At 38.5% G+C, this 20,924-nt stretch overlaps 1 protein-coding gene across 4 annotated transcripts in view; it reads right to left on the minus strand.

Annotated features, from left to right (window-relative positions):
* Window positions 1-20,924, minus strand: part of AKT3 (AKT serine/threonine kinase 3) — a 161,972-nt gene that overhangs the window by 56,762 nt on the left and 84,286 nt on the right. For all 4 annotated transcript variants that reach the window (XM_055714540.1, XM_055714539.1, XM_027801498.2 and 1 more), the window contains 3 exons: window positions 20,222-20,347; window positions 7,334-7,445; window positions 5,624-5,768 (listed from right to left, as the gene is read on the minus strand). In XM_055714540.1, coding sequence (XP_055570515.1) covers window positions 5,624-5,768; window positions 7,334-7,445; window positions 20,222-20,347 — 383 coding nt within the window. The remainder of the gene's footprint in view (window positions 1-5,623; window positions 5,769-7,333; window positions 7,446-20,221; window positions 20,348-20,924) is intronic.

Here is a 20,924-nt window from a genome sequence, read left to right on the forward strand (position 1 = left end):
ATTAGAGGTGGACTTTTAAAAATCTGAGTACAGATTACAATTACATTGTTTTTACATTAATCAATCTGGCTCTGAAAAGGAAGAGGTGACAAGTTTTCCACTTTCCTGTGACTCCATTATAGCGATCATTCAAGCATCTAGTATCACCTTCGTTTTGCAGGCTAAAAGTAGTACATCCAAGAGCTGGTTCCACCAACAAACAATCTGAGTCTAGCAGGTTTATCAGCTCAATTGGAGCATCACAGACGGAAAGAATACGACCAGATCATCTCAGATCCCAAAGCAGTTTAGCCACTTTCATAAGCACAAAGCCTGAGTGAATAATCATCTTAGTTCTGCAAGTTCATTTCACAGCCAGTTCAGAAGCATCGACCCTATGGTATATGCATTAGATGCAAAGATGGGGATGTAGAAAAAAGCAGCACAATACTGAGAAAGCAGTGGCTTGCAGAGGGTCACCTTGGATGGACTGTAGGGTTTCTTTGGCCAGCTTGGGGCCAGTCATTGGCTTCCACTGAGTGTTTCCACAGCACATCTTTCAGCACACTGTTACTGGCTTGGCTGCAGCACCACATAACCACACACAGACCGTTAAGGCACCCAGGACCCTTGAGGAAAGCAGTCAAAAGCTCTGAAATTCAGACACCACCACACTCACCTATTCTTACTCTAGCACTGTCATGCAGTATCAGTAACCTTCCTTCCTCTGCGAATACTACACCTCAAAACATTTATCAAGAGTAATCACACTCCAAGTCTCAGTTTTGCGAAGTTAAATATACTTAATCCTGTTACGTGTGAGGAAAAGATTGTGCCTTATCTTTCATCTTCCTAGTATCCCTTTCTATCCCTAGCTGCAGCCTCAGGCAGTTTTCTTGAATACTGGTGTTCCAGAGAAACTTGTACGTGTGTCTTCCACAATGGAATTAGTTAATTTCCTCATCCCTACCAGAAACACTTCTAACAGTGCCTATATCTCTCACACACATTACAATTGTAGAGCTATCGGGCATATCCCCAGTGGGCAATTGCAAATAGTGGCAGCAAAATATACCCCCTCTTGTGAGAAAGCATAAATGGCAAAATTTCCTTCTGAAATTATTTATTCCTTTAAGCTCAAGTGCATCTGAAGTTGCTGTCGACAAACTGTGAAAGTAATCTATGCAATTGCTCACTCAAAGTTTGAAATCTGCTCACATAAGGGGTAGAACTGAAACTCCACAAAACACATTAATGCTGTAATTCCTTAGCTTTAAGTGTTCAACCTGCAACTTAAAAGCTGCAAAAGGTCTCCAACAGACTATTTAAGGTAATACCTGGATAGCTGGATATTTCAAATCTTTATTAAAGAGAAGATGCTCTCCATATATCAGTTTTCTAGCTACATCAGCAGGAATCAAATCTTTTTCCCGTTTAACGGTTGATAGGTAGCTTCTAAGCAAACTAACCTTGGTGAATTCCATTCTTTGCTCACATGTAAACATACTTAAAACATTTTGCAGTGATAGATCTTGTTTTGCTGCCATCAGATGCTTCACATCAGAAAGAACAAAACTGCATTCATCCCAGTAAGAAATATGACTACAGAGATTTCAAAGGCTCAGTATACTGTTTACCTAAAGCAAACTCACTTTACACGAGTGTAAAATTTATGACCACAGACAAACCCTTAAATGATCGGCTTCTCCAAAAACCAGTATAATGTGTTACAGCTAGTGATGCACAATGTAATATGTAAAGTTGTGATCCAAGTACTATGTGGTTACTAATACTCAATCAACTGAAGGTAAGACTTCTCAAATACCACAGTCGGTGCTTTGGAAAGTCAGTTATCTACTTTGATAGTTCTATGATAACCATCAAGCAAAACCAACTACCTTTGTACTAAAGCAGTGAAAATTGACAAAACCACATGAAAAATCCAAAATGCATTCCAACACAATTCAGGCAGAAGATGAGTAATTCAGGACAGAATCCTTGGTATCATCAGTCATAAGCTATCACGTTGTCTGACAAAGAACGGCCAACAGCTTTGTTGATAAAGAATACTGAGTTAGTGACTGTAACAACTTATCACTTCTAACAGTCCAAAATTTTAGGGATTATAAGCAGCCTCAAAGGGATAACTTTTTCCCATACTTCTGATCTTCTTTGAGAGGCTGGACGTAGAGAGGGACCATCAGAGTCTGAACAAACCAGCTTAGAAAAGCAGCCCTTCGCCTGCGCACAGGAGGAGGATCTTGGCTCGACTGATCACAGACATTGGTTTGATGCTAAGGGCAACAAGCCAGTCAAATCAAAGGATTCATTCGCCCAAAATTTGCTTACATAATGTTCACCAAAGCAGCCATGAATCTAGCTGCAAGCTTAGTGAAAACAAGTTTAAAAGATATATGTATATTTAGAAGAGGAAGGTAATAGGTTTGCAAGATTTTGAGCCGTGGCTTAACAGCACGTTATGGCGGTAGTCCTAGTTCTAAGAATAAAAGTCTCCTGATGCTCTCATTCTCTAGAAGCTCAGCAGAAGGCTTAAAGATGATACGCAGTGCAGGGTAACTCAAAAAGCCTGCCAAAGAACACAAGACCTTGGGAGATAAAAACACAGATGCCATAGCTAAGGGTGTACTGAAAACTGGTGGAAAAATGGAAATACTTCCTAAACCCAAGGCATGTCGGGAAGAAAGTTTGGAGGCTCCTGTAAGATTGCATTCTTTCTCCTTGATGCTTTTCCCACCTTTTCCATTCTTACCAAACTCAGGACTGAATCTTTTTCCTCACTACACTCCTTTTTGGTTTCCTCTGAAAAATCTATTCTGTACTCACCCTGCAAAACAAATGTGTAAACAAAGGAAAAGCAATAAAGCTACAGGAAACTACACTAACCAAAGAACCATATGATGTTCAGCCTTCTGTAAAGCCTATTTACTCCCCTATGGATGATCTGTTCAAAAGAATACACCCTACTACAGGTGCTGAAAATTCCTACCAAAGAAGTAATTTTTTTTAAATCCCTGATTTGCACAAGTATTATACCACTTGGAGTTTTCATCTGATTTCATCAGAGAAGCTCTAGTTTGAAGGAATAGCACAGCAAGAAATAAAAGCAGCTTGCTAAGAATTTCTAGTGCTCTGAATTTTAGTGATGCTATTACTGTAAAACTTAAGTGGCACATTGACACCATTTAAAAAAGCTGGAAAAGGAAAACAAAAAAAAGTGGGTTTGGTTCTTCCAGCTAATCTGGCCAGGGACATTTCTGTCATGTCTGTTCAAATCAAGTTCCACATCCTAAAGACTGCTTTCTTTGCAAACCTCTTGCTACCTTTTTAGAGAAGAACAGGCCCACTCCTCTCTGTCTTGCTTCTTAATCTGATTATGCTCTTCTACTCATATGTATACCATCTGGTGCATGCACAAGCAAAATTCACTGGGCTTAGATGTAAAATCAGGTGACAAAACAAGTTTGTAGGACACATTGTGCAAAAAAACCCTGAAATGAAAAGAAATCAAATACCAAAAAAAAGCAATAAAAATGCATTAAGTCATTATAACTGAAATGGTTCTGATTACATTAACAACTGCAAAAGCTTAAACAGAAGCTTTTCAGAAACACTTCTACAAAACAGAAACAGTTCTACAAAAATATATTTTTTCTCTGTTTCCATTAACACAGAGGGAGTGACAACTCCCCATCATTATGGTCATTTAGCATTTTTTATTCCAAAAACTTCTGAGAACCTTTTGCTGAAGTCTTCCAACAGTCAGAAATCTGCAGTGGGATTTTGAGGTTGGTTTTTTTTTTTGGGGGGGGGAGGGGCGGGGGGGGAAGAATCCTTATGAACATCAGTATGATCTTCACTGACTACAAAATCTCCATTCTTCTCTATTATTAGGTGTTGAATATCACCATTTTTCATTTCACCTTTGCCTTGCAGAGTTTGCTTTTGGCTTGTTGCCAAAGCCATTAAATATTCTGCAGCACTGCATATGCACTGTCCCAGCTTCTTATTTCAGCTTTCCTAAAGTGTAAGCAGCAAAACAGAAACAAAACTGATCTTTCTTCTCCTTCCTGTTCCCACAACCCCTTTCATTGTACAGGAAAACGCACTGCCCTATGAACAAGGAAAGCATACATTCCAGGTAAACTACTTATATTAGCATTAATTTTGACACCTTGGAAATGCCTGTTGTTATGCAGTGGGTTTGTGCTCCACTAAGAGGATACACAGGCTTGGAACCGTGCTCAGGTCTTTAATAGTGCAAATCTAAATCCCTTCTATGTAATCACACTGCCTCTCAGAAGACCGACACATCTCAAATGCTGCCGCTGTCTTGCTGTCACTTATCATATTTTACCCTGGAGCACAATCATTAAACATCTATGCTGCAAGGCTAAAAGTTCAATGTCAACCTGACAATGTACAGTAAAGGTATTGTTACAGATATATATATTATTAGTTTTCACCATCTTCTATGGCAGAAAAAGGTTAGAAAAATGCATACAATGAAACAACATGAAAGAATTACGTTTGCACTGCAAACTCAAGTTCTCAAAAGTTAGGAGATGACAGAACAAAGATTTCCTATGACACCTTTGTTATATTCATATGGGTATAGTTTTCAGCCACTAATTCTTCTGTGATTCTTGCTTCATATAGTGCAATGAACAAAACATGCTCTAGGAGCAAAGGCACACGTTCACTATTTCTTTCCACTGCTCATCATTCAAAGGCACTCAGTTACATTAGCTGTAAGACTATTTTGCTCCATCAGCAGACTTCATTTAGTTTTCTACAGGTTTCACTTCTAGCTAGAAAGAACAAAGCTAGTCCTATAGAAACAGGTTATTATTTCTCATGCAATTTCTATGCATTTCTTGAGTCATGTCAATCCTGTACAGTAAATGAGACATACGCTCAAATGATCCATTCTTCAGGGGGAATCCACACTTACAGAAGCAGAGGGCAACATGGAAACACAAAATAATAAGCAAATTTTTATGTGGCACTGTATCTTTAAAATACGGTCTTAGCTGTGTGTTTATCCTACTGACTCTGGAGATGCAAGTATGTTACAGCTAACAATGTACATATTCCTACTTACACCAAAAGCTGTGAAGGACTGCAGAAAAATAAAACATGGTTTTCTCTTACTTCATTGAAAACCAAAGCGGAGTTATTTTCCCAGATAGCAAAAAACAAGGTCATTAAAAGCCAAATCCTGCTAGCCTTTCTCATGCAAATTATCTAATTTGTACTGGGTATTATTTGCATGAGAAAGGGGGCAAATCTACTTGTCTAAAGAAAATATTTTATTACCATACCTCTAAAAGAGTAAACAAACAAAAAGGAAAGGACAAAAATAATATTCAAACAATAAGCAGAATGTTAACATACGCCTGAACGGTTGAACTTTGTTTTTCAGAAGTGCTGTATCAGATAGCATAACAAACAAACAGAACCAGAGCAGTTCAGCCTTATTGAAACAAAACAAGTACTTTTATGTTTGTAATACACTGAAATTTATGTAGAAACACTATTCCTTGCATATTGTTTTACCCAAATAGATCATTCTACAGAAGTTATTTACAGATTAGTCTTGTCAATTATTTTTTAATGTCATTACCTTTCGTTTATGATGGGTTGTTGAGGCATCCATCTCTTCTTCTCCTATATTGTCTATCTGTGAAGTTGGACTACAGTTCATCCTCTCCTCTTCTTGCCTCTGAAGTCTGTCTGCTACAGCCTGGATTGCTTCTGTCCATTCTTCCCTATCATGAACAAGCCAACATTCCTATCAGAAACTCATAAAATACATCCAAATAAATGGTTTATAATGTCCTTCGCATGCTATATTGCTTCAATGCTCATTTCTCATGTTACATAGCAGAAGACTCATATAAATTAATCACTTCAATTTCCTTCCAATTTCTACATTATGTAAAAAGTGGTGAAGCTGACCAGCATCAAAAAGGATTACTGTATGGTTCTTTTCAAGAATTATTAGTGTCTGGTTTTGTAAATATTGTAATAGCAAAAACCTGAAAACACTTGCTCCAGATACAATACAGCTCAGAGCATAGAATGTCATCTATCTGATACTATCTGGTAATAGCTTGTTATTTTCAGAGACTTTTTGGTATTCACCCCTCCTGGTGAGACACTTTCACAGAAAATAAGTAAGATTTATTAAACCACGCGTTCAACGCTTTGTCTGCTTCCTCTTAAAACTCAACTTGTTGGCTAATTTCAAATTCCCCCGAGAAAGAGGCCCTCAAAGACAATTCCTACAATTTGAATTCCTACAAGCATCACTAAAAGCAGCGGCTGCAGGTAGGGGCAGGCCCACATGAGGGTTTCCGTGGGGAGGCAAGCAGGGGCAGCTGAGCCCATGGCTACTCTGCATGCCAGCTATCCAGCACCCAGCCAGCAGCCAGCCCAGCAACGTGCCACCATCGCCATGCACCACGCGCAGTACCTGCTGGTCTGTGCTCAGCCAGCAAGGGCTACGGGAGGAGTCGGGCAGTATTACTGACTGCAGTAGGAGGTATTATGCCGCATGCACAGAAAAAAGATAGGGTGGACAAACGGGACCAAGTTAAAACAAAACAAAAAAAAAAAAATCTAGGTGAATATACTAATGAAAGAGAAGTAACAGAAAAAGCAAAGTTGTTGGTTATTTATTGGTACAAACAATATAAACGAAGCCAAATCATAGTATTAGTCTCAACAGGACAGACGCCCACAGTGGGAAGATTCAGTGCACACAGACACAGTACAGAACATTTTAGCAAGGTACACCATCCTATATCTCCTACATGCATTAAAAAGTTAATTCTTAAACTACGTTTAATTTGTGTACATTTACTGAAACAAGAAAAACTAATAACAAAACATAAATTACATTAAAATGTGTATGTTCACTGAAACAAGAAAAACTAATAAGGAAATATACAATAAATTATAACATACTGCTTTATGTGCCAAAAAAAGAAGGCTATTAGGAGGAACAAAAGGAAAATTTAAGACAGCGAGGCTGGAAGATACTTCAGTGCAGGCTCCTATTGTTCAAAACTTAACACTCCAGAGACATATCATGACAGAGTTTTGGCTTATTTGAACACACTCATTCCGCCTACTCACAGGCAACTCTTACACTAGCTATGAGATCAGATAATATTTTACAGAAGCTGACTTATAAATTCTTCAACTAACTGTTCAGATGTGCTCAGAATGTCACAGTTCCAAGTGCTGATCGCTCTGCAGTCCCAGCAGAGACCGTGCCAAGGCTTCTGTGTAAAGAACATGGAAAGCAAAACAAAAATGAAACCCTCACCGTTCCTCCGGAGTGTCTACGTGGAACGTTCTTTCTATGACAGTGGTCCACTGAAGACATCTGATAATGAATGTGTTTGGCTTTGGTCGCTCTGTTTTCATTAATTGACATTCTAGAGAAATATAATACATTGCCAGTTAATAGGTGAGGAGCAAATACAATTACTTAGATAAAATGCATACAGCTTATATACACCTATCCAGCATGTATCCAGCACATATAAGGAAATACAGAATGGCACTATAACCATGGGCTTGTACAAAAGGCAGCAGGTAACAATCATGAGGGGAAGGAAGCAGTCAGAGGAATTGATGGAACTTGTATCGTTGCCCATATAAAGACTGCGATCTCCATTTGCAAACTAGGTCTGTGTTATGAGGGTAAGAAGAGTATTAGATCCCGGATTGCTCTAGTATGCCAAGGTAACAGCAGTAGCCACAGGCATATTTTTCCATCTGTACCTGGCAGGAGGAATATGACATTTTCCCTTCAACGGTAACCGTGCCACAATTACCCACGCTACTGTCACTTCAGGATTAGACTTATTGTAAAATACCCTATCCGAGAAAATTCAGACGTTGAATCTATACTGATTATTAAGTATAGAATATAATCCTACACTCACATGCAGTGGGGCTGCCCCAGGAAATCATCTAGTTCACTTTGTGCTCCAGGGCAGAACCAGTTCTACCTATGCCATTTCTTACAAGTATTTCTCTAAATTCTTTCTGCCATCCCCAAAAAGTAGTAAATTGAAAACCTCTGCAAGCAAACTATTCCATCCAACTATAGGGAAATTAATTATTTTTATAGCTGGAAGATTTCTTCCAAGCATTTAATGCAACCGTTCCTATAATGTAAGCATATTATTTCTTGCCCTATTGACTAATTTATTCTACCTTTTCAGCAGCTATCCCTTTTAGACATTTTGAACACTATTTTATCACCTTTCAGTCTTCTCTGGCCTAAATCAGTTCAACCAATCTGTCCTCACAGGTTGTGCTTTCAGATTAAAGGTCTTCCTCGTCACACAATTCTAGACATACTCCTCCGTCACAAGACCACAACACTAGCAATCCAGGCAATAGTTTAATGAAACCGTGTATTAGATTTTATGATGTAGCATACAGGACTAAACATTACAACTGCAAAACAATGACCTACTAGAATGCTTCATTCATGCAAATGTATTTTAACATTTTCTTGTGAAATTAAGGTTGCTCTGTCGAAAGTGTAATTTGTTTTCCTGCAGCTACCATGAAACAGGCACAAACATCACATCTCATGTTCTGGAACACTATTGCTTGTTTGATGCTGATCCAGATCAAATGTGTGACCTAAAATTATTTATCAGGTCACAAATCAATCAATAATGAATATGGCAACAGAATTCCTCTTCACTTACAATCCACTGTGGTTTTCTTCTCACAGAGCTACCACCTACCAGCTGACCCAAACTTTAAACTGATGTAGTTGACTACTCATTAGCATAAACCTTGCACTTACTCTTTGTGAATTATGTTTTATTTATTCCGGTTAATGTCAATGCTTTACAGAAGTCATGTTATATGACATGTACCACTTCACAAGGCTTGCTGTTCTTTCACAGAAATTAATCATATTGGTTTGGCATATTTTTTCTTCACAAATTCAAGGTCCTGAAACCCCAACTATCATTCACAATTTTACAGGAATGCATTTTAAATATTCTCCAAGGAACAGCATCACAACCATCAAATTTCTAAACATCCAACATATGTAAGTACCCTCTATGTTGCTTTTACTTCCTCTCTCGTGCCTTTGTTACTGGTGTTAATTGTACAAGATGCATACTCACAGCTGACCTGAAATGCAGCTGCATACTGAAAATACATTTAAAGCAACTGTCTTTAGTATGACTAGCTCATAATGAGTTTAAAGCCTTAGTTCAAGGCATTGATTTATATACCTGAACACCTAAACTATTTCAGACACAATTATCTAAGAAATGGCCTCTCTCTCCATGATATAAAGCCACAGCAAGTATCAGCAGACTTACTTGTACTGGACCATCCGTAATACAGGCATGAAATAACTGGGGGGGGGGGGGGAGCGGCGCGCCTGTAATTTTGAGGATGCCTTGATTTAAAAACTGTCATGCATACTGCAATTTTTTTATTTGAAAAAGAAGAGTGGAAGTATGTCTGTCAATAGCATTTTTCTGCTGCAGCTTAGCAAAACACCTCAGAAACTTGACAGACTCATGTATAAGAAACGGAGGAACAAAGTAAATATTGCACTATGCAGGTGTGTATTTTTTGATGCACAAACCTATATATTCACTGCACAGCTATAAATTATTATGTAAGTCAGACTGCTCACTGGTCAAGGAGATGACATTACTTTTAACAAAACTCCATACACCATGGAGACTCAAAAGACAGACAGTAATCCAACCTCATGGCTTTTATAAACTCAGTTAGCTCTTGGATGAGATAAGAGCCATCCTCAACATTTTGAGGAAAGAGCTACTGCAGGATGGACACAAGAAGAGGGAATTTAACAGAAAAACTGAAAGAGGAACAAAAAGGACAGCAGATGACAGGAACTTGGGGAGCATGATGAAGTAGAGCTGCTTACAATACTTAACCAGGCTTGCAGCTAGATGCAAATACTACTCATGAGATCAAAGAAACCCACATCTTCAAGGATATGGTTGAAGTCCAAGATCATGATGACAGTGACGCTAGGGTTAACAAGCTATTTGTTTTCCTAACTTCCTCAGCTGCAGCTCTAAGGAATGTGTTGGGCTACCTTCATAACAGAAGAGACTAGAAGCATCGTCTGCTCTAAGATTATCTCATCTTACTCCCAATGAAACCATCCTCTCATCTTTAATCCTATCACACTTCAATCATGTAGGCTGAAATTTTCTTTGCTGGGTGTCTGCCTAAAGCTGCACACTGCTGGAAAATACTACTTTTTGGAGATGAGACTTAAAACTTGGCAAACCAAGACCTTTGATATCCTTTTAGTATTCCTGTGAAAATGTAAGGCATCTGGCCACACGACATGTGGGAGGGATAAGACTGCAGTGGGAGGAGGGTAAAAAATTACAATAACAATTACTAAAGCACAAAATCATTTAAAATCTACGCATTGAGTATAATCCAGAGGATGCAGCTATCTCCTGCTTCTACCCCTGCTGAATTTTTCTCCTATATTCATAATGCCTCATCCTATTCCTCAGACAATATGGAAAAAAACCCCTACCTCGTTGAGGCAAAATCCAATACAGAATGATGGCATACAGCAAGTTATTCACAGAAGAGATGTCACAAACAAAAGACTAGAGAATAAAGGGTGAAGAGTGGAAACGGGACAGGAAAAAGAGTGGAACCTTTGTGAGAAAGAAGAACTTGCAGGACAGCTAGAGCATAGCTAAACTAGAATAGCTGGTTCAGGAGAAGGAAGGTAAAAGAAGCTGCCAGGGACAGAAAAGTGAGGTGACGTTGTAAGGACAATCTGAAAGCAAAAAGATAGAGAGTCCAACCTGCAGAAGCGTCTGTACCAATTAAAAAGCACATCCTCTCCAGTGCCTGCAATGGAACTGAAAATTTTGAATTTCACCATTCATTTTCTGCTTGCAAATACATACAAAATGCATACATTAAAAGGGTATTTAAGTTTGCCAACTCAAGCATGCAAAAATTGGAGCTAACAGAATTAAGCCTATGTCCAAATACTATCTATAATATGCTCTTTACCTACATATATATATTATACTAAATATATTATATATTAGTATATGCATTAATATACAGATGTAGTACTGGTACTATCTATACCATTTATTTCAGGCAGTCCTCAAAGTGATGCTGTGCATTATTAACAAGAAGAAAACGTATGGATGCATATACTAAGCTCTGTAACTGTCAAAGAGTATTTACTCTGAGTTTGCATTACAGATAATTAACCAAATCAATTAAAGGTAATAAAAAATATCTTAACAATTGAAAAGGGCACTGAAAACAGAAAAAAAAACCAACCAAAAATGCCATTTCACTATCACTGAAGAATGCTATTGAAATATAAAATCTAGCAAAATGTAACAAACTTTTTAAATGTTCTTTTTAAGTGGCTGAATATTTTATTTCCTTGTGCAAGGTTACAATTGACTATGTTCACATCCTTCCCTTCTGAAGCAAAAAGAGTTTCAGAAAGAAGTGGAGGAACAATGTATTTCTAAAAGTGGTGTGCCACCCATCCTTCTTAAGTAGATAAAAGTTTGCTGATATTTAGTACACCCACACGCTTCGTGTGCTGCTGTATACAAATGTATGGGATAAACAACATTTCTGTCATGATTGCAACATGAATAAAAACTTGATTGTGAATGTCTTTCACCTACAGCTATGAGGGGAAAAAATACTAAGATGAATAAGTGCTGTAATACACAATTACTGCTAATTACCAAAATATTTTTCTACTAATTACTGGAAAAATGGTAGTAGTTTTAGACAGAGAAAATAGTTTGGAAACTACAAAAGCACAGAAGAATGAGTGAAACTGGCTACTGAAAGCTGGCTCTGAACACTCGAGTGATAGTTGGGTCATTACCAAGAGTAGAGAACACTCTACCATAATGTCTTCAAGTTTGCTACTATACATAAACATATGTAATTAAAGGGCTGAATCTCAACTCAAAACAGTTGGAAGTCTAAATTATCATTCAAAAAGATGAGTAAGCCAGTAAACAGACAGACTCAACTTTGTGTTCTTGTATGCTAGCCATCTACAACTTGGAATTACACATTTTAATCCTAAAGCTCTCTGTCTTGCTGGGATTAAACACAGGTCACACAAATTTTCCCCTTTAATATTAGACAGGATGAAAAACCTTGGGGGAGAACACTTGTTCAAAGCAACAAAACACAAAATCAGTAACACAAACTGACAACTCTGTTCCAACAAGTCTGTAGCACTCATTTGGCCATTTTTGGATCTACACAGAAAATGGAAAAAATGACATAAAACTGGTATAAAGAAATCAAATGGATGTTTCTCAAGTATTGAACTTCTCTTTTTTTCTTAACAAAAAAAAAAAGTCATATACATAGCAGAGGTTCTTTCATCTCCACATCCACAAATAATCTGTCAATTCTAAAATGTTATACTATCTTTTCCAAATAACCGCTACTATCTAAATTAAGTAGTTATGCTAGTTAAACTCTCCTGAGCAACTCTAACTACAAACTGTATTTCAAAACGTTCTGTTTACTTTACACCATTCTGAACCACAGATGACAAAGTTTGCTTGAAGCTGTAATTACTCTGCAAAGCTGGGAAGCCAATTAGAGGGCCTGAAACCTGCCAGTTCCAAAAAAAAAAAAAAAAAGGCAAAAAAAAAAAGCACAGATCATCTGTTCAGATTTTATTAAAAAGTTTAAAGTTTTAATTCTATAACTTTAACCATATAATCACCAGTGTTCTTTTCCTAAATACATTCATTCAGCATAAAAAATAGAAAGAACACTAACACCATTTTATTATTTCATAGATGGAAGCATTCAACTTAAGCAGAATTTGTTGACATGGCTAGACAAGAATACTAAACATACAAGCAGCCATAAAAAATTGCACTAAAAAATGAACAGAAGGTTGCATATTTGAGAAATTATTTCTAATACAGGCTGAGTCCTAGCACAAAAGATAACTTCCTGTGATTATCATACCACATGAAAGAAATAGTACTGAACCACTGCTTGCTTTGTTTAGAATACATACACTTTGAAATATATACCGAGTGCTATCTATATAAGATATCTGTATCTGTCTACGTATCTATCCATTTGCATCACAATTTAACCTCAATCTCTTATTCTTCTCCTGATCTTTCCTTTATAAACACTTTCCTCCCAACCTCTGCCTATTCAGTTGCTACTCCCATTTTTTCTTTCTCGTGTCAAAATTCAACAAGCACACTGCCCATAACTATCTTCTCCCATTACTGCCACTCTGCACTCCAGTTCCACACTTTGATGACCTTCTTTGTTAGACAAGTAGCAGAAAATAATGTGTGTTAGACAAGTAACACATCATTTTCTAACACTGAAACAGATACATATGCTTTTGCTCATACACATACAAAAAGCCATGGCTTTTACATGTCTGTACAAAGATATAGGTATACACACACAACCCCACACACCCTCAGCTTAGCCCTCTCTCGATTCTCCTGCTTGTTACCTACTCCCCATGAGAAACCTACTCCTCTGAGGCTTCCCAAAAGGCTCTGTCCTTTCTCACTACATTTTATCTAGGGGGAGTATGACCCTAAAAATCAGTTTGGCCACACAGAGATTTATCTGAACGATTTAATATCCCTTCTTTGGTTCCAAAAATGCAGGTTTCCCCTAAAAATGTCATCCCCAAAACTGCCCAAGAGATCATTTTCCCACATTGTCCCTTTGATCTTATCACTGTTCTCTTTGCATTCTTCATTCCTTACCCAGCTCCATCACATCAAATACAGGTAGCTTTTCAACATGGTCTGTCCCCAGAGCCTACCCTCCTCCTCGGTATCACTCTTTATTCAGTATCAAAATGCTACCCATCCTTCTAACTGTTCCAATTTCAGCATCATTTCTCAAAGCATTTCTAATTTCTCTGTTTGCCATACTGGTTCTCTTTTAAATCATCCTTAAAATGCTCCTTCATGTCTTAAAAACAGGAGGGAGGGAAGGAGGGAGAGAGAAAAGAAGGGAGAAGAGAGTAAAAATCTAACCTTGACAATGGATTAGTTGTTGATGTGCTGAGACCACTGCCTGTACTACAGGCTAATACTGTCTCATTGTTTTCTCATACTCCCCCCATCTGTTTGCATCCATCTGCTGTCCCTTGTTTTATATTTGGAATTTTAGTATTTTGGAGCAGGGACTGACTTTTTGTTCTGTACGGGTAGAAATCCCACTTCTGTGGGGTTTGGCTCATGACAAATACTTATATGTGCTTTGGTGATACAACGACATATATGACTGCATAATAAACACAAACAATATAATAATATTCCTTGAAGTTGAAAAAGATCTTCCTTGATGCACTTCATCATACTGGAAAGTCTTGTATTTCCAATACTCCAAAAAGCACTGAAGTAGCATCGATGCCTGTCTGTCATTGCAACTGAATTTGCCATTCCCCCTTCATGCAAAGAGGGAAAACCAAACCAGGAGATTTCTGCGTGTTATTGTTGGGTTTTGCCTAGGGTTTAGTTTGTTTTCATGGATGACAGTAAAATTCTACATCCTGCTCTGTCTTCCATGCAAACACCCCAATTTTATTTATGCAACCGGGTGTATCACATCAGCATAAAAACTCTCAGCCCTGGCTATAAAGTTTGACCTGTCATGCTCATACCAGGCCCTATTCAGAGATAGTAGGAAATTACAGTACGCTATACTGGTGTCTAAGGAAGCACTGTCAATTAAAATGGAAGGATGAGCCCAAGGAACTGATTTTCATTCATGATCCAAGCCACCAAGGGAATCCAAACTTCTAAGTCAAATGGCAGAATACCTACTATACCACCTAGAAACCATTCATAAAGTGATATGAAAGCCTCCCAACGAAAATTACTGGTCCAATTTTCCAGAAAGCTAAACATTTCTCCATCCAACACAGACAGTAATATTGGTTTTATACATTAGATTCGAGTCTGAATTTCCATAGATGCATTTGCATAGGCAGTACATTACACATACATTGCCTCTTCCCCTCCCAAAGCACTTTCAGTGTTGAACAAACATTATTTATTCAATCACAACTTTATTTCAGAATGAAATCTATACTGTGATTGTAAGTATCTACAGTTATATGCTTATCTCTGGGTTCATGTCATCCAGTGTTGCAACAATTAAAAAAAAAAGTGACTTGAAACTTAAATCTCATTGAAAAATTAATTGTGGAGTTGCACACAAGGTCATGTCTAGTGCCCAAGTATTTTCATGCATAATTTAACCTCACTTAAAACTTACATATATATTTTTCTGCCCATTTCTTTAGAAAATGTCTTCAGAATTCTCTATAACCCCTAACAGCACTCCCCTGAAACCTTTCAATTTTCATGTTTTGAAGATTTTTAAATCCCCAAAATAATAAAACCTTGTCTCTGGCCCAGTGAAAGATTTCCCATTAGGAAAAAGTAGCACAGATTCTCCATTTAGAATAGCCAAGGTTCATCAATAATCATTTCTGCAGAGAAAAAAAAAAAGGGGGGGTTATAAAAGGTTACCTTCTCACAATAACTAAAATCCGCTTTTTCTTTTCAAAGACAAGAAAAAAAGTAGCTGTACTGCGGAGTGCTTAGAAAGCACTATCTTTCAAGATAGGAAAGAAATTCTAGGTGACATCATTTTTGGCCAAAGCTCAAAGGCTACTGTGAAGGGATACAGCTCTTCCCAATTATTCCCTACGTAAAGATCAAAATGAAGGCAAAGGGCCAATTCTTAGATACCTCATCCCAAATGTGCTACGTGATTACCTACATACTCATTGCATATGTGAGAAGTATTATTTTATCAGTAAAGGCACAAATGCTCCTTAAGTAGAACTGAAGTAAAATTCTTCCCCACTCTGTTTTCCCTAATAACGATGATCAAAGACCAAAGTGGTTCACACAAAGCAGTGTTGATTCTACTTACGCAACGCTGGACCAGTTAAAAACAGCGTTGTGAGGCCACGTTGGGTTTTTTTTGGAGGGGGGAGGCCACTGTCACGCATAATGGAGTTTTAAAAGCCAGGACGATTTTTTTCAGGCCTCTGCCAGTATAGAGAAGTTATACCAATCGAATCAAAATTATTTTTAAACTGGTTCTGACTGCATAAATGCCTAAGCTACAGCAATTTACATTAACATATTTTATTTTGCAGTTGAAGTGGGCTAGGAACGCACACCCACTCAGATACCATGACTCAGTCAATCAAGAGTATCTCTTTAAGCTACAATAGCCTGATTACTTGCAACTGCTTGTCTCTACCTGAAAAGAGCTAAACTGATTTTGAACCAGCCAATTTGAGTAAGCTCACACTTCTGAATTTACCTCTGAAAACCAGTATCAACCAGCCTGAAGTTTCCACACTGAATTTCCCACCAATGTAATTACATCATCTTCATTTATCTTCCTACAGTTAGATACCACAGCACAACTTTTTGTGAATGTCAGGGCACGAGCATTAACGAACCAAAATCATACTTTAAATACACAGCGCTCTCAGCTCCCACATTAAAAACAGAAGGCTCTGCTTAGTGTAAAATAAGCTGGCTTCACAGGAGAGAAACCAGAGTGATCCCTACACACTATCCAGTGTCACCAGATGTGGCTGATCTGTTCTCCCCTGCGGCCTTGCTGCGGCTCCCACAGCTGCAGGTGGGATCTCATCGCTGCCCGAAGGCAGGAGAGCAGCAGCCACGGGGAGGCAAAGCGAAGCCCCTGTCCCAGACACCGAGGAGCCAGTCCTGTACCCTCCCCCGGGGCTCAGCTCCATCCAGCCCCGCTCTGTCATACCCTTCAGTCAACTCTGTTACACTCTCAGGGACACACTTCTGCTCCAGGGAAGAGATCTCTCACATCCATTTCAGGGCCGTGTGGTTCAGCAGCGGGCTGAAGGCTGTGCGCGCTGCCTCAGGCTCTCCATCTCTATGTAAAACCATCTACTTGTTTACAAACCCGCTTCCCAATGCCTTCCCCCCACAACTCCTCCCAGAACACCCCAAGGAAAGGGGGTGGCCTCTGAACACTCCATCCTATGACAAAATACGACCCAGTGAGAAAGGCTTTATTAACAAAAAAATACCCAGCGGTGGAAGCACTGTTAGCGGTATGTAAAATAACTTCATTCTCTCTGGCCTTCCTGTCATCCCTGATGGGAGTAATGTAGACAACACAAGACCAGGGAGAGAGCAATGCTCAGGTGCAGGGCTTGAAAGTTATCTTGGAAGAAATGAGGAAGCCACTCTACGGAAAATGACACCATGCCTGGGAAAAAGCCTTTTGCAAAAGTAAAGCTGGTGTCACAGGTCTGGAAGGCAGCGGACACTGGTGCGAAAACATCCATGTGATGGAAGTAACTAGCTGGACAGACCTGGATATAAAAGTTTTAAACTACAGAGCAAGTATCATACAAAGCAGAGCTGTGCAAACTTTCCAACATTCAACTCCAACAGTACTACGAAAATAATACCACAGCCTTGGCCTTTTCTGCTTAAATAACAAGCTGTAAGCAAGAGCCAAAGATGTCTATCATTTGGAGAGCAAAAAGTAGACTGAGACCACACTCTCACTTTACAGATAGCTACAAAGATTACGTGAAGATAGGACTGTAAAGACATATCTTTAAGTCCCTGCCAACCTAATCAAGATGGTATTAACAGTGATCTCACACTCCATCTGCCTGGCTAGTAGTTTATGAAAAATGTACTTCACTATTACAGGAAAAATATGTTGCACTGCTTGTGGCCACAAACCTACAGCAGCAGCTCAGGAACTCTTGGATCAGAGGCCATGAGACCAGTTCTTGACATTTACCAGGTACCGCCCATGAGATCTGATTCATTCATATAGCAGTTTTGTTTGTTTGTTTGCCCTACTGATGTCTCATCTTCAGACAGATAAGACAGCTGACAAAAAAATTTACAACCCTTTGCAATTTAGTGTAATACCATACTGTTTTGCTTTTCATCCTGTGAATTCTACACAGGTACTTCACTTAATTTCACGGGATTCTTTTTTTGAATGAAAAGCCTCCCTATTCTTGCACTGATGGTCAACCATTTCTGATTAAATTATTCATTTTTCTGCCAGAAAACAGAAAAACTCACCTCGCTTACCAAAACTGTATTTCTTCAATTAGTATTGCATGCCTGTTTCTTCAGCTTACATTGCCTAACAATCAGACCTATGGGACTTGCTAGCTGCAGAAAGGATTATTTTAAATTTATTTATTTGATGGAGGGTGGAGCAGGGAGGGGATCGGTAGTGGTGGTGATGTTGTCACAGAATCATAGAATGGTTTGGGTTGGAAGGGGCCTTAAAGCTCAACCAGTTCCAACCCCCCCGCCATGGGCAGGGACACCTGCCACTAGACCAGGTTGCTCCCAGCCCCATCCAGCCTGGCCTTGGACACTGCCAGGGATGGGGCATCCACGGCTGCTCTGGGCAGCCTGTTAACAGTGTCTCACCACTCTCATAGTGAAGAATTTCTTCCTAATATCTATTCTAAAGCTATACTCTTTCAGCTTAAAACTATTTAGAAATTTTGGAAATCAATTTTGGAAGTAATTTTGGAAAGCAGCATGAAACCTTGCAACGTCCATCCAGGCAAAGTTCAGGGGCAGCGTTCTAACATCAGAATTACATGAGATGACCTCTATGTATCAAAACAAGGGGAAAAAAAAAAAAAAAGCAAAGACCAGTATCAACACACTGGAATTATTTGCTAATTATGCATTTCTTTGCTTAGCAGAACTACCATTTGGATCATCCTTCTAGTTGCTGCAGCAAAGAAAGACAGGATATGCAATGAAGAACATGGTAAAGCAAGACAAAAAAACCTACTGTAGTTCTACAAATGTTCTTTCCGCTGCACACTGGGGAAGAAGTATCAAGGACATTACTAACTGCTATAAATGGGTAGGTTAGGATATGCAGAGCAATAACGAAGGAGTAACAGCCTACTAGTCAATTCCTACTCATGAACAACTTAAAGACATCAGTGGTTTTGAAGCTAAATAGCAACAAGGCGAAATGAGCCTCTATTATTATATAGAAGGCTTGCATGCTCAATATCATTTGCAAGAATGCTGTCACAATTGGAAAAGGCAAAGTTTTCCTCCTCCAGCTGTGGGAAAAGACATGGGCTTGGAGCACAAGATTATTTTCTTACCAAATAAAATATCCAAATTACTTTGTACACAAAATCTGAGTCAATCTCAAGGACAATTTTAGGACCACAGGAAAATACTGTCTCAGTAGCATTTGTTCTATCTTCACCAACGCAGATGAAAGGAACCCCTTCCCCAAGTACACCCGCTCCTGGGGCTCCAATACTCCTCTATAAAACTAATCAGCATCTTTTATTATATTGCAGTACACTAATAGCATTTTGAGATAAATCAAGTAGATTTTCTAGTATTCCTTTGAAAGCTTCTAGCTATGAAATTCACAACTCAGGGACTTTTTTGCCCCCTTAGTTTTGTTCCTCAAACACTTTCATTTCTGTTACGAAACACTCTTCCACCCATCTCACTTTGCCAGATCAAAAAACCTACAGATTTGTCTTTTAGAAACATTCTTGGAAAACAAGAAATCAAAATGTCTTCACTTTATCCAACAGATACACACTTCGTAGCTTTGCTAATATATGCAAATTGTCTGATTGCTTGAAATTACTGATTAACCATGCTGGAGAGCTGATTACCTGATTATCCAAGAGAAAAATAATTCAGCATGATTTTGTGTCATTTGACAGTCTAGATAATTTTCTAATTAATTTGAGTTTTCAAGTGAATTCAGAGATACTACTGAAAAAAAGAAAAGAGGTCAATGATCTGAATAAAGGTAAGCTTTCCAGGAATTTTCTTCTTCCACAACTATTTGTCAAATGTTACTGTTAGCTACAGACAGTTCAGACACACACACACACATGAAAACTTAGATCCAAAAATATTCAAAATCCCATGGTAAAATCTTCAGTGCTCCTGTAAAGATATCTTGCAGAGCTGGACATAAGATGAGTGGTGCACTAGTCTGACACTGCAGTGCTACCAAAAAAATTCTGAACTACACATGAAGCAATATGTAGCAGATATTTTGTCAATATGCTGAGAGAATTATAAATACTGGAAATACATACTTGCCACTGAAAAGTTGTTGAGTGGATATGGCAGATCCACATCCTGGGGCTTCTCCTTATAGCCTATGAAAGAGCCATCTGTCTTTAGCAGGAAATATCTTGGCCGCCAGTTTTTTATATATTCTCCTAAAGGAGGGAAAAAAAAAAAGTTCATTAGTACTGTAGAAAAAAAACTTTGATCTTGAAAAACATAACATGTTATCAGTGTCTAACATTAATTATACCCAAATCTTTCCAGACGTTTTTAATTTACAGAGGAAACTAACTCCCTCCAAAAGAAGAGAAAATGGAATTGCAACGGTAAGCCTGGACTATACAACGATGTCTCTGAAATAAGAAGCTACAAGCACTGTATAGTAATATTCTGTAGTTCTAAATTTCCTCACACTATACGCTTCAAAATCCTACATCTTTACACCTATAAGCAGCTCAAAATTTGCTGCAGGCAAAAGTAAGCCCATGAAATCTAAACTACTACAAGGTAGAACACTTATCCTGCTGAGCCAAAGCAAAACCCATTAACTTCCTCAAAACATACACGACGCAAACACAAGAAGACTGGGGGTAATGGGAGAACCTAGACAAAATACACTTAACAAATGTACCTGCAAGCAAAAGGAATAAAAAAGAGAAAAATAGAAGCCAATTACCTTCTAAGAGGTACGTCCATCAACAAACCCACCACCTCTGCCTTCCCCACACA

The sequence above is a fragment of the Falco cherrug genome, chromosome 6, assembly GCF_023634085.1.
Source record: "Falco cherrug isolate bFalChe1 chromosome 6, bFalChe1.pri, whole genome shotgun sequence".
Taxonomy (NCBI): Eukaryota; Metazoa; Chordata; class Aves; order Falconiformes; family Falconidae; genus Falco; species Falco cherrug.